The sequence below is a fragment of the Mustelus asterias genome, chromosome 24 (genome assembly GCF_964213995.1).
Source record: "Mustelus asterias chromosome 24, sMusAst1.hap1.1, whole genome shotgun sequence".
NCBI classification, from domain to species: Eukaryota; Metazoa; Chordata; class Chondrichthyes; order Carcharhiniformes; family Triakidae; genus Mustelus; species Mustelus asterias.
In genome coordinates, this window is record NC_135824.1 from 60000306 (window position 1) to 60014549 (window position 14244).

The 14244-nt window shown below is 52.3% G+C and overlaps 1 protein-coding gene across 1 annotated transcript in view; it reads left to right on the top strand.

Annotated features, from left to right (window-relative positions):
• Window positions 1-12386, top strand: part of LOC144511475 (protein phosphatase 1 regulatory subunit 14A-like) — a 32472-nt gene extending 20086 nt beyond the window's left edge. Inside the window, exons 2-4 of the mRNA XM_078241863.1 lie at window positions 7639-7719; window positions 7821-7853; window positions 12074-12386. Coding sequence (XP_078097989.1) covers window positions 7639-7719; window positions 7821-7853; window positions 12074-12163 — 204 coding nt within the window. The 3' untranslated portion in view covers window positions 12164-12386. The remainder of the gene's footprint in view (window positions 1-7638; window positions 7720-7820; window positions 7854-12073) is intronic.
• The last annotated feature ends 1858 nt before the right edge of the window (window positions 12387-14244 follow it).

The following is a 14244-nucleotide window of genomic DNA, read 5'->3' on the forward strand; positions in this document are numbered from 1 at the left end:
CTCCACGCCCACTCTATCCAGGCCTCGCAGTATCCTGTAAGTTTCAATAAGATTCCCCCCCTCACTCTTCTAAACTCCAACGAGCACAGACCCAGAGCCCTCAACCATTCCATTCCGACTCCGACAATCCGCCCATCTTTCCCAACTGGTTCTGTCAGGAGCCAAGTGTCCCCACCCTCAGTAAGGCTGGCAGGTCTGGGCCAGTCCTTCAGACACGTGCCTACCCTCCGGCAGGGGGCGGGGCGGGGGGGGGGGGGGGGGGGGGGGGGACAGATGCTGCACTTCCTCAAATTGTCCTGGACAAGGATGGCAAAGACAGAAACTGTTCACATCTGATTTGATTTGATTTATTATTGTCACATGTATTAGTATACAGTGAAAAGTATTGTTTCTTGCGCACCATACAGACAAAGCATACCGTTCATAGAGAAGGAAAGGAGAGGGTGCAGAATGTAGTGTTACAGTCACAGCTAGGGTGTAGAGAAAGATCAACTTAATGCGAGGTAGGTCCATTCAAAAGTCTGACAGCAGCAGGGAAGAAGCTGTTCTTGAGTCGGTTGGTGCGTGACCTCAGACTTTTGTATCTTTTTCCCGACAGAAGAAGGTGGAAGAGAGAATGTCCGGGGTGCGTGGGGTCCTTAATTATGCTGGCTGCTTTTCCCGAGGCAGCGGGAAGTGTAGATGGAGTCAATGGATGGGAGGCTGGTTTGCGTGATGGATTGGGCTACATTCACGATGCTTTGTAGTTCCTTGCGGTCTTGGGCAGAGCAGGAGCCCATACCAAGCTGTGATACAACCAGAAAGAATGCTTTCTATGGCGCATCTGTAAAAATTGGTGAGAGTTGTAGCGGACATGCCAAATTTCCTTAGTCTTCTGAGAAAGTAGAGGCGTTGGTGGGGCTTTCTTAACCATAGTGTCAGCGTGGGGTCGGTCAGGGTTGGAACTCATCAGGAAAGGGCACAGCCTTTGGGCATCTCGATGGCGTCATATTCCCAGACTTTTCATAGCATCGTACAGCACAGGGGAAGGCCATTCGCTCCATTGTGCCTGTGCTGGTCTTTGAAAGATCTCAGCACCCCCCCCATAGCCCGGCAAATGTTTCATTTCGAGGTGTTTATCCAACTCCCTTCTGAAAGTTCCTATTGGATCTGTTTTCAGGCAGCACCTTCCAGATCCCAAAAGAAGATTTCCTCAACGTTCCTCTCAGCACTGACCCTCTGACAGTGCGGCACTCCCTCAGTACTGACCCTCTGACAGTGCAGCACTCCCTCAGTACTGATCCTCTGACAGTGCAGCACTCCCTCAGTACTGACCCTCTGACAGTGCAGCACTCCCTCAGTACTGATCCTCTGACAGTGCAGCACTCCCTCAGTACTGACCCTCTGACAGTGCAGCACTCCCTCAGTACTGATCCTCTGACAGTGCAGCACTCCCTCAGCACTGACCCTCTGACAGTGCGGCACTCCCTCAGTACTGACCCTCTGACAGTGCAGCATTCCCTCAGCACTGACCCTCTGACAGTGCGGCACTCCCTCAGCACTGACCCTCTGACAGTGCGGCACTCCCTCAGCACTGACCCTCTGACAGTGCGGCACTCCCTCAGCACTGACCCTGTGACAGTGCGGCACTCCCTCAGCACTGACCCTCTGACACTGCGGCACTCCCTCAGCACTGACCCCTCTGACAGTGCGGCACTCCCTCAGCACTGACCCTCTGACAGTGTGGCGCTCCCTCAGCACTGACCCCTCTGACAGTGCGGCACTCCCTCAGCACTGACCCTATGACAGTGCGGCACTCCCTCAGCACTGACCCTATGACAGTGCGGCACTCCCTCAGCACTGACCCTATGACAGTGCGGCACTCCCTCAGCACTGACCCTATGACAGTGCGGCACTCCCTCAGCACTGACCCCTCTGACAGTGCGGCACTCCCTCAGCACTGACCCTCCGACAGTGCGGCACTCCCTCAGCACTGACCCTATGACAGTGCGGCACTCCCTCAGCACTGACCCTCTGACAGTGCGGCACTCCCTCAGTACTGACCCTCTGACAGTGCGGCACTCCTTCAGCACTGACCCTCTGACAGTGCGGCACTCCCTCAGTACTGACCCTCTGACAGTGCGGCACTCCTTCAGCACTGACCCTCTGACAGTGCGGCACTCCCTCAGTACTGACCCTCTGACAGTGTGGCATCCCCTATTGATAGACCCCTATAGAAGGGTCACACAGATCAGAATACCTACAGTTCGGAAGGAGGCCATACTGCCCATCGAGTCTGCACCGACTCTCGTACCTTACTCAGGCCCAACCCCACCCTATTCCAGTAACCCCAACCCTTACCCCACTAATCCCTCTAACCTACACATCTTGGGACAGTAAGGGGCAATTTAGCATGGCCAATCCATGCTGAACGACACATCTTTGGAGGAAACTGGAGCACCCGGAGGAATCCCACGCAGACACGGGGGAGAAACTCCACACAGACTGTGACCCGAGCCGGGAATCGAATCCGGGTCCCTGGCGCTGTGAGGCAGCAGTGCTAACCACTCGAAGCGTTACCCCCGTCCCTCTCTCCACAGATGCTGCCGGACCGGCTGGGTTTTTTTTCCAGCGTTTTTCCGTTTGAATTTCAGAATTGCGGCATCTGCGGTGTTTTTGCTTTGAGCCGACCGACCTTTGTTGTGTGCCGGTGCGGGGAGGGTGCAGGACGAAGTGGAGACACGGAGCAGCCGTGATCTGATTGAATGTTGGGACGGGCTGAATGGCCTCCTGTACCAAGTGCCTCGGTGAGAGGGTGGTTTGAGGGCGGCACTTTGTACGGCCATCGTAGAGGGAAAAGCAGCCAGAATTCCCCCTGCCTGCGATGCACATGTACTTTGTAACTCGCCCTAAACTGGCGAACAGATGAAGAGCTGCATAACTGTCGTCCAATCCATCTGAACGAATGAACAGCAGAATATGTAGATTTCCTCTTATGGCGAGCCTCGTTCCCCAAAGCAGGAAGGCCCACGTTGACAGATGTCACTGCCTTGCCAGCGGGCCTTTTGACAAATGGTTCGCAGCAAAAACTCTGCCCACTGTTCGAGCTTGTGAAGCACAAAAGCACTCTGAACTGGCGTGCAATCTCTGCAGCGGAACAGTGAAGACATCTGGAGAATACATCACTCTGCCAGACTGTTTATGAGGATTGTCTCATTGTACATCTGTTGGCTCTGGGTAGCTAGCTCCCTGCCTAACACTAAAGCCACAATAAATCGTGTTGTTCGCTGCGTTTGAGAGATGTGCTAACCCTTCGAACGACCCACTCACAAACCTTCAAGTTGCACTTGGCCAAATCCCAAACTCTCCTTTTCATTTTAGTGCCAACCGGGGCTCTGGGGCCAGAGGTGGGTTCAAACCCCGCCCCAGAGCCCCGAGCCCTAACGACAAGGCCGGCACTCCAATGCCGAGGGGAATTGAGGGAGCGCTGGGGGGAATTGAGGGAGTGCTGGGGGGAATTGAGGGAACACCGAGGGGAATTGAGGGAGTGCTGGGGGGAATTGAGGGAACACCGAGGGGAATTGAGGGAGTGCTGGGGGGAATTGAGGGAACACCGAGGGGGGAATTGAGGGAGTGCCGAGGGGGAGTTGAGGGAGTGCCGAGGGGGAGTTGAGGGAGCGCCGAGGGGGTGTTGAGGGAGCGCCGAGGGGGAGTTGAGGGAGCGGCGAGGGGGAGTTGAGGGGGCGCCGGAATGTGGTGACTGGGGGATTTTCACAGTAACTTCATTGCAGCGTTAATGTAAGCCTACTTGTGACACTAATAAATAAACTTTAAAATTTCTGTCCTCTCTATATCCCCATGATGCTGAGGTAAATCCGTCACATAAAACACAGTCTCATTTACCACAAGAAAGTACTTTTTTAAAAAAACAAACCACTTGTTTTTAAGATGAAACATTCTGGGAAAATTTGAGTGGGAGACATTGAAGGATAATTTCCCCCTCATTGCGTCTGACTCCAGCCTCCCATCCTCCGACTAAATATATCCTCGCTGCTTTAAACTAGAATTACATCCAGACTCAAACATGATGGCGCACAGATGGATAGGTCTGACTTTGTCTGTAATTTTCACCCTCTAACCCAGTGATAATCAGTGTCTGGGACAATCTTCCCAACTGTCTGTTCGGCTATTCGACATTTTCCGGGACCGCCACCCGATCCCACACACCATTGGTGTGATCTTCTGGTCCTGCCAATGTCGGCAGCACTTTGTGTGGTTCAACAGTCCCGTAAGGGGAGGGGGTGAGGGAGGGGGGTTGGGGGCGGGGGGTGGGGGGGAGGGGAGGGGGTGAGGGAGGGGGGTTGGGGGCGGGGGGTGGGGGGGAGGGGGTGAGGGAGGGGGGGTGGGGGCGGGGGGTGGGGCGGAGGGGGTGAGGGAGGGGGGGTGGGGGCGGGGGGGGCAGAGGGGGTGCGGTGGGGGTGGGGTGGGGGGAGAGTACACCTTTGTCAGGACGAGAGAATCCCGCCAACGGGAAGGACGTTAAAATTCCGCCCTATGGAAGGGTTCGATAAGATAGACATAATGTTTCCTCTTGCACGGTGGCACAGTGGTTAGCACTGCTGCCTCACAGCGCCAGGGACCCGGGTTCAATTCCAGCCTCAGGTCACTGTCTGTGCGGAGTTTGCACGTTCTCCCCGTGTCTGCGTGGGTTTCCTCCGGGTGCTCCGGTTTCCTCCTATGGTTCAAAGATGTGTAGGTTAGATGGATTGGCCATGCTAAATTGCCCCTTAGTGTCCAAAGATGTGTAGGTTAAGTGGATTGGTCATGCTAAATTGCCCCTTAGAGTCCAAAGAAGTTTTGATTAGGTGGATTAGTAGGGGGGAGGTTGTGGGGGTGTTGATAGGTTATCAGAGGGTGCGGGATGCAGATCTGAAGTTACTATCAAATCGGCCATAATCTTTTTAAATGGGTGAGCAGGTTCGAGGGGCCGGATGGTCTCCTCCTGCTCCTTGTTCCAATGTGTGTAAAGTCCTCGCAGCTGTTGGGGGTGATTGAAGCAGATACGTCCAGGGAGAAGCTAAATAAAGGCTGGAGGGAGAAGGATCTGCTGCTAGGGTAAGATAAAGAGGGGGCGGGAGGAGGCAGCCGCGGGGTGGCAGCACCGAGCAGATGGGCCGAATGGCCTTTTTCTGTTCTGTAAATAGTGGGTAACTTCCCTTCCTGCCCCTCCGGCTGGAGTTGATCCTGGAATCTCTTGGGTTATTTTCCCACCGGAAAGTATAAATCCCAACAGACACATGGCGGCGGGGGAGGACCATCCCGGACAGGCCTTCAGATGGAGTTGTTTGAAATTACCAGTTAGTGTCCAAAGATGTCAAGGTTAGATAGATTAGTTTCCTCCCACAGTCCAAAGACGTGCTGGTTAGGGTGCATTGGCCATGCTAAATTCTCCCTCCGTGTACTCGAACAGGAGTGTGGCGACTAGGGGATTTTCACAGTAACTTCATTGCAATGTTAATGTCAGCCTTACTTGTGACACTGATAAATAAACTTAAATTCTGCAGTCAGTAACTAGGGAAACCGGGACTCTGAGATTGTCCATAAATGTCCTCTAGTTTCTGTTTACTCGCGTTTCCTTAATTGGTTCTGGAATTGGGATTAAAAATCCAGTTGTTCCCGGATCACAATTCTCTAAATTTCACTAAGTCAACTCTGCCTCCATTGCCTTTCGAATCAGAGTATCCCGACAGCCATTCGGCCCATCAAGACCTCACCGACTCTCTGAAAGGGCACCTGACCCAGACCCTCTCCCCCGCCCTATCCCTGTAGCCCCACATATTTAGCATGGCCAATCCCCCTAACCTGCACATCTTTGGACACAAGGGCAATTTAGCATGGCCAATCCACCTAACCTACACATCTTTGGACACTAAGGAATAATTTAGCTTTATTGAAAGATTATTGAAAAGAACGTTAAAAAATTAACATGAAAGAAGCTTAAAAAACGCAAACTTGGAAACTGCCTTCTGGCTAGGCCCTGAACTGAACGAAACCTGCACACTCTAAAAATCAACAATATATTCCAATCCTTATCTCATTATTGGAAGTGTTTTTCACCTAGACTCTGTCTGGAAAAACAATCCTCACAGCTGCTGTTGTTTGCCTGCGCTGTGTATCCTTCAGGAATGCAGTCAGTTTTTAGCTAACCCATCATGCCTTCTGATTCTACATGTAGTCAAGCCAGCTACAATTGGTCAGGTCAGCAGAGTTAGTTAACCTTACAGTCTAGCAGTTAAATATAATCGTGCATTGGCTGAAATATCTTAAAATGAAGCCTTTGCATAGGCTGAAGCAAACAGGGTTACACACACACACACACACACAGGATCCCTCGCTACCTGAGCTCTTTTACATGTACCCCCCGCCGCCCCCCCCCCTTTTGCATGTACCCCCCACCCCCCTGTGGGGGGGGGGGGGGGAGGGTAGTTATATTATCCAGGCAGTGCAGTTGGTTACCAAATAAGCTTGAGATTGGAACCCTGGTTTTCCGGTGAGATCCAAGTAAATAGTTGCAGGCATCCTGAGTCTGGCATTGAGTTTGATGTGGGACCTTTGCATTGATGGGAAATTGTCTGAAATGTTTTGATTTGATTTATTATTGTCACATGTATTGGGATACAGTATTGTTTCTTGCACCCTATACAGACAAAGCATACAGTTCATAGAGAACATAGGGGAGAAGGAAAGGAGAGGGTGCAGAATGTAATGTTACAGTCATAGCTAGGATGTAGAGAAAGATCAACTTAAAATAAGGTAGGTCCATTAAAAGTCTGACGGCAGCAGGGAAGAAGCTGTTCTTGAGTCGGTCGGTACGTGACTTCAGACTTTTGTATCTTTTTCCCAACGGAAGAAGGTGGAAGAGAGAATGTCCGGGGTGCGTGGGGTCCTTAATTATGGTGCCTGCTTTTCCGAGGCAGCGGGAAGTGTAGACAGAGTCAATGGATGGGAGGCTGGTTTGCGTGATGGATTGGGCTACATTCACAACTCTTTGTAGTTTCTTGTGGTCTTGGGCAGAGCAGGAGCCCATACCAAGCTGTGATACAACCAGAAAGGATACTTTCAATGGTGCATTGGTAAAAATTGGTGAAAGTTGGAGTGGACATGCCAAATTTCCTCAGCCTTCTGAGAAAGTAGAGGCTTTCTTAACTATCGTAAGAAGTCTCACAACACCAGGTTAAAGTCCAACAGGTTTATTCAGTAGCACAAGCTTTCGGAGCACCGCTCCTTCATCTGGTGACTCATCTGATGAAGGGGCAGCGCTCTGAAAGCTCGTGCTACCAAATAAACCTGTTGGGCTTTAACCTGGTGTTGTGAGACTTCTTACTGTGCCCCACCCCAGCCCCAACGCCGGCATCTCCACATCATTTCTTAACTATAGCATCGGCATGGAGGGAACAGGATAGGTTGTTGGTGATCTGGAACTCCCAGAAACTTGAAGCTCTCGATGATTAGTGGCGACATCTTTTGGAAGGGATTATGGGATGGCCTGAACTCACCTTGGTAACCGTGCAGTGATGGTTGCCGTGAACCTGGCTCGCACCAGTGGGAGAGTTGTACAGCAGGGACAGGCCTAATGTCTCTCTGTTCCGTCCTGTTTAGGTGGAACAGATCCCTGAGGAAGTGAATATCGATGATCTCTTGGAGCTTCAGACTGACGATGAACGGAGAACTAAATTACAGGTCTGGGATTTAGAATCTGACCCTCTCAGGACAAGGGGGACATCATCACTTTTGTTCATTCATTGGAAATCTAAAATATCATTTTTTTTTAAATCTTTCAGGTCATGCTTACATCTTGCAGCAGAAACACAGATGTAAGTATATTCTTTGCAGCTCATTTTTAGTGTAGACTCGATGTTCTAACATTTTTAAAGTTTATTTTATTACTGTCACAAGTGGACTTACATTAACACTGCAATGAAGTTACTATGAAAATCCCCCAGTCGCCACACCTGTTCGGGGTACACTGAGGGAGAATTTAGCATGGCCAACCCACCGAACCAGCACGTCTTTCGGACTGTGGGAGGAAACCGGAGCACCCGGAGGAAACCCACACAGACACGGGGAGAACATGCAGACTCCGCACAGACAGTGACCCAAGCCGGGAATCGAACCCGGGTCCCCGGCAACAGTGCTAACCACTATTATTCCCGTAACCCTACATATTAACCCTGCTAGTGTCTCCCCACGCCCCCCCCCCCCCCCCTCCTGACACTAAGGGGAAATTTAGCATGGCCAACCCACCTAACCCGCACATCTTTGGACTGTGGGAGGAAACCGGAGCACCCGGAGGAAACCCACGCAGACACGGGGGGGAACGTGCAAACTCCGCACAGTCAGTGACCGGAGGCCCGAATTGAACCCGGGTCCCTGGCGCTGTGAGGCAGCAGTGCAAACCCACTGGGCCACCGTGCCGCAGAATACGCAGTGTATTAGAGAAAGTAGGGGGGGGGGCTTGGCCCCTCTACCCCCTCCCTCTCCCCTTCCCAGTGCAGGATCTGATATCACGTTACCTCAGAAAGCACAATGCAAAACCCCAGGACAATTCGGTGAGCTTTCCCTCGGCTGTTCCATTATCTTTTGCAATGATTCCTGGCAGCTTTGTGATGATCAATGTATAGGTTACTAACAACACCAGACAGGGAGGGATCGGATGACATTATCTCCGTCCCTTCTTCCTGAGAGCTGCCTCTATTCCCTGCTCCCTGTCTGTATCTATTTACCAGTTCAACTAACTTCCTGACTGCAATGTCTTCAGCCCAACGCAAGAACCAGCATCGCTAAATATAACACACAGCGGCAGCGCTCCCTCTTAGTGTGGGAAACTGGCACTAACCAGTGTCCCCATTCAGTGCAAACAACTCCCAGCACAGAGCTGAGGGAGTGCCGCACTGTCAGAGGGTCAGTGCTGAGGGAGTGCCGCACTGTCAGAGGGTCAGTACTGAGGGAGTGCCGCACTGTCAGAGGGTCAGTGCTGAGGGAGTGCCGCACTGTCAGAGGGTCAGTGCTGAGGGAGTGCCGCACTGTCAGAGGGTCAGTGCTGAGGGAGTGCCGCACTGTCAGAGGGTCAGTGCTGAGGGAGTGCCGCACTGTCATAGGGTCAGTGCTGAGGGAGTGCCGCATTGTCAGAGGGTAAGTGTTGAGGGAGTGCCGCACTGTCAGAGGGTCAGTGCAGAGGGAGTGCCGCACTGTCAGAGGGTCAGTGCTGAGGGAGTGCCCGCACTGTCAGAGGGTCAGTGCTGAGGGAGTGCCGCACTGTCAGAGGGTCAGTGCTGAGGGAGTGCCGCACTGTCAGAGGGTCAGTACTGAGGGAGTGCCGCACTGTCAGAGGGTCAGTGCTGAGGGAGTGCCGCATTGTCAGAAGGTCAGTGCTGAGGGAGTGCCCGCACTGTCAGAGGGTCAGTGCTGAGGGAGTGCCGCACTGTCAGAGGGTCAGTGCTGAGGGAGTGCCGCACTGTCAGAGGGTCAGTGCTGAGGGAGTGCCGCACTGTCAGAGGGTCAGTACTGAGGAAGTGCCGCACTGTCAGAGGGTCAGTGCTGAGGGAGTGCCGCACTGTCAGAGGGTCAGTGCTGAGGGAGTGCCGCACTGTCAGAGGGTCAGTGCTGAGGGAGTGCCGCACTGTCAGAGGGTCAGTGCTGAGGGAATGCCGCACTGTCAGAGGGTCAGTGCTGAGGGAGTGCCGCACTGTCAGAGGGTCAGTGCTGAGGGAATGCCGCACTGTCAGAGGGTCAGTGCTGAGGGAGTGCCGCACTGTCAGAGGGTAAGTGTTGAGGGAGTGCCGCACTGTCAGAGGGTCAGTGCTGAGGGAGTGCCGCACTGTCAGAGGGTCAGTGCTGAGGGAATGCCGCACTGTCAGAGGGTCAGTGCTGAGGGAGTGCCGCACTGTCAGAGGGTAAGTGTTGAGGGAGTGCCGCACTGTCAGAGGGTCAGTGCTGAGGGAGTGCTCCACTGTCAGAGGGTCAGTGCTGAGGGAGTGCTGCACTGTCAGAGGGTCAGTGCTGAGGGAGTGCCGCACTGTCAGAGGGTCAGTGCTGAGGGAGTGCCGCACTGTCAGAGGGTCAGTGCTGAGGGAGTGCCGCACTGTCAGAGGGTCAGTGCTGAGGGAGTGCCGCACTGTCAGAGGGTCACTACTGAGGGAGTGCCGCACTGTCAGAGGGTCAGTGCTGAAGGAGTGCCGCACTGTCAGAGGGTCAGTGCTGAGGGAGTGCCGCACTGTCAGAGGGTCAGTGCTGAGGGAGTGCCGCACTGTCAGAGGGTCAGTGCTGAGGGAGTGCCGCACTGTCAGAGGGTCACTACTGAGGGAGTGCCGCACTGTCAGAGGGTCAGTGCTGAAGGAGTGCCGCACTGTCAGAGGGTCAGTGCTGAGGGAGTGCCGCACTGTCAGAGGGTCAGTGCTGAGGGAGTGCCGCACTGTCAGAGGGTCAGTGCTGAGGGAGTGCCGCACTGTCGGAGGTGCCACCTTTCTGGGGAAAGATAACGAGTCCCAGCTGGGTATAAGGGTCACTGGCAGAAGAGATGGAGGAAGTGTGGGTTTCCTCCGGGTGCTCCGGTTTCCTCCCACAGTCCAGAAATGTGCAGGTTCAGGACGTAGGTGGGGGAAGTGTGTGGGGTTACGGGGATGGGGCAGGGTGGGGGTGTGGGTAAGATGTTCTGTTGGTGAGTCAGTACAGACTCGATGGGCCGAATTACATCCATCTGCAATGTAGCGATTCTGGGCATCCTTGTACAAAACCAGATGACCTGTTTGTTGTCGCGTAGCTGTTTGTGGGATCTTGCTGTGCACTGATTGGCTGCGGTAACACAGTGACCACACTTCCACAGGCTCTTCATTGGTTGTCTAAGTGCTTTGGGGTGTCCTGAGGTACTATATGAATGCAACTTTTCATTTTCAAACTTGTTGACTTGACGGTGATGTATGTGGAGTTGTCACGGTGACCGGTGGAACACTGCATATTTCGACATTGGGTGCATCCCTCCCCCACCCCCCCGCTCCCCCCATGGCCCCTGCGGCATATTCTCTGTAAGAAGTTTAACAACACCAGGTTAAAGTCCAACAGGTTTATTTGGTAGCAAAAGCCACACAAGCTTTTGGAGCCCCAAGCCCCTTCTTCAGGTAGACGGTCATCTCCACACGCATATTCTCTGGCCAGCAGTGGGATCATCCTGTGCCAACGTCTACGGGGTTTTGTGTGCCCTGCCGGGGACTTCACTGTGCGGGCAGGCGGGGGGAAGGCCACTGGAAGGGTCGGACAATTCCCATCACGGTTTTCCAAGATGTTTCCTGGGAGTGCGGGTGCTGCTTAATCCTCCCGTTCCGTTTTGTTTTTATTTTTTTGATTTGATTTATTATTATCACATGTATTAGTATACGGTGAAAAGGATTGTTTCTTGTGCACTATACAGACAAAGCATACCGTTCATAGAGAAGGAAAGGAGAGAGTGCAGAATGTAGTGTTACAGTCATAGCTAGGGTGTAGAGAAAGATCAACTTAATGCGAGGTAGGTCCATTCAAAAGTCTGACGGCAGCAGGGAAGAAGCTGTTCTTGAGTCGGTTGGTACGTGACCTCAGACTTTTGTATCTTTTTCCCGACCGGAGAAGGCGGAAGAGAGAATGTCCGGGGTGCGTGGGGTCCTTGACTGTGCCGGCTGCTTTGCCGAGGCAGCGGGAAGTGTAGACGGAGTCAATGGATGGGAGGCGGGTTTGCGTGATGGATTGGGCTACATTCACGACCTTTTGTAGTTCCTTGCGGTCTTGGGCAGAGCAGGAGCCCATACCAAGCTGTGATACAACCAGAAAGAATGCTTTCTATGGGGCATCTGTAAAAGTTGGTGAGAGTCATAGCTGACATGCCAAATTTCCTTAGTCTTCTGAGAAAGGAGGCACTGGTGGGGCTTTCTTAACTATAGTGTCGGCGTGGGGGGACCAGGACAGGTTGTTGGTGATCTGGAAGCTTGAAGCTCTCGACCCTTTCTACTTCGTCCCCGTTGATGTCGGCATGTTTAAAACGGTAACTCTGTGTTCCCTCTTTCAGGAATTTGTTAGCCAGTTACTGAGTAAGTTAAAGGGGCTTCACAAAGTGGAGGTTCAGAAGGTGGGCACGGAGGCCACTTCACAACACTAGGATGGACACCCCAGCTGGGACCGACAGGAGGAACGCAACACCCCCCTCCCGCAACTCTAATTTAAAGAATTACTTTCCAAACTGTGGGAGCCGTGAAGAAATTGAAGGAACAAACGGTTTGAATGTTCTCTGCCAATCCACAGCCTGCTTCTCAGTGAAGTTACCTTTACCCGTTCGGTGAAGGATTTTGTTGTTTGCATTAAAGATTAACACTGCCTCTGGATTACTCCGAGTGTGAACTTGCTCTCGATATCTCCCGCCGTGCTCCTATGGCTCATAGAAACTAGAAGCAGGAGGAGGCCATTCGGCCCTCCGAGCCTGTTCCGCCATTCATTTTGATAATGACTAATCATCGAATTCAATATCCTGATTTCCCCCCCATCCCCCATATCCCTCGATCCCTTTAGCCCCAAGAGCTATATCTAATTTCTTCCTGAAATCACACAACGTTTTGGCCTCAGCTACTTTCTGTGGGAGTGAATTCCACACATTCACCACCCTCTGGGTGAAGAAATTTCTCCTCACCTCAGTTCTAAAAGGTTTACCCCTTATCCTCAAACTATGACCCCTCGTTCTGCACTCCCCCCACCATTGGGAACATTCTTTCTGAATCTACCCAGTCTAACCCTGTTAGAATTTTATAAGTTTCTATGAGATCCCCTCTCTTCTAAACTCCAGTGAATATAATCCTCACCGACTCAGTCTCTCCTCATATGACAGACCTGCCACCCCAGGAATCAGCCTGGTGAACCTTTGCTGTACTCCCTCTATAGCAAGGACATCCTTCCTCAGATAAGGAGACCAAAACTGCGCACAATACTCCAAGTGTGGCCTCACCAACGCCCTATACAATTGCAGCAAAACATCCCTATCCCTATACTCAAATCCTCTCGCTATGAAGGCCAACATACCATTCACCTTCTTTACTGCCTGCTGTACCTGCGCGCTTACTTGCAGAGTGTGAGTTAACGAAGGTGTGCTATCGCAAGGAATCCACAGACAAACACACGCACAATAGCGAGGGAAAGGGCTGGGAATACTCAGTAGTTCCGGCGTCTTCTATGGAGAGAGAGACCGAGTTGATGTTTCAGGTTAATGACCATTGATCGGAGCTCTTAGCCCCTAATGCGGAGTTCTAAAGAAAGATCTTCAATCTGATTGCAATGCCCCGATTTCTGTAAATACAACCTCAAGCCCCCCGCCACCCCAAGGAATTTTGCAAGGTGCTTTTCCAAGTGTCGTCACCGTAGGTAAATTCAGCAACCAAGTTGTGCACAGCAAGATCCCACACACTGCCCTGTGCCAGTGGACAAAGTGAGGCTGTCTCGCAGGTTAATTACTGGCCAAGACTCTAACCAGATGACTGAGTGATTAATCTGTAGGCTGTTTATGGGATCTTACTCTGCCCCAAGTTCTCTACCATGTTTAATTCCACCACCCCCTGATTATAATCACCGTGGAGATACTCGGGGATTGACAGAGAGAGAGGCTGCTCATGGAGTTATAAAGTCTTACAACGTAGAAAAGGCCATTCGGCCCATCGAGTCTGCACTGACAAAAGTTTAAAGTTTATTTATTATTGTCACGAGTAGGCTTATATTAACACCGCAGTGAGATTACTGTGAAAATCCCCTCGTCACCACACTCTGGTGCCTGTTCGGGTACACTGAGGGAGAATTTAGCATGGCCAATGCATCTAACCGGTACCTCTTTCGGACTGTGGGAGGAAACCGGAGCACCCGGAGGAAACCCACGCAGACACGGGGAGAACATGCAGACTCCATACGACAGTGACCCAAGCCGGGAATCGGACCCGGGTCCCTGACGCGGTGAGGCAGCAGCGCTAACCACTGTGCCACCCATTGGACACCAGTCAGTTAATAGAGAGTGTGTCTGTGTTGTGTGAATGTGTGGGTGAGTCTGTGGGTGTGTGTCTGTCTGTGTGAGAGTGGGCGTGTGTGTGTGAGTGTGCGTGAGAAAGTCTGTGGGTGTGTGTGTGACTGCATGTGTGTATGTGAGTCTGTATTTGGGCCTGTGGAGTGTGTGTGTGTGAGTTCTAAGTGTGTAGAAGTGTGTCTGTG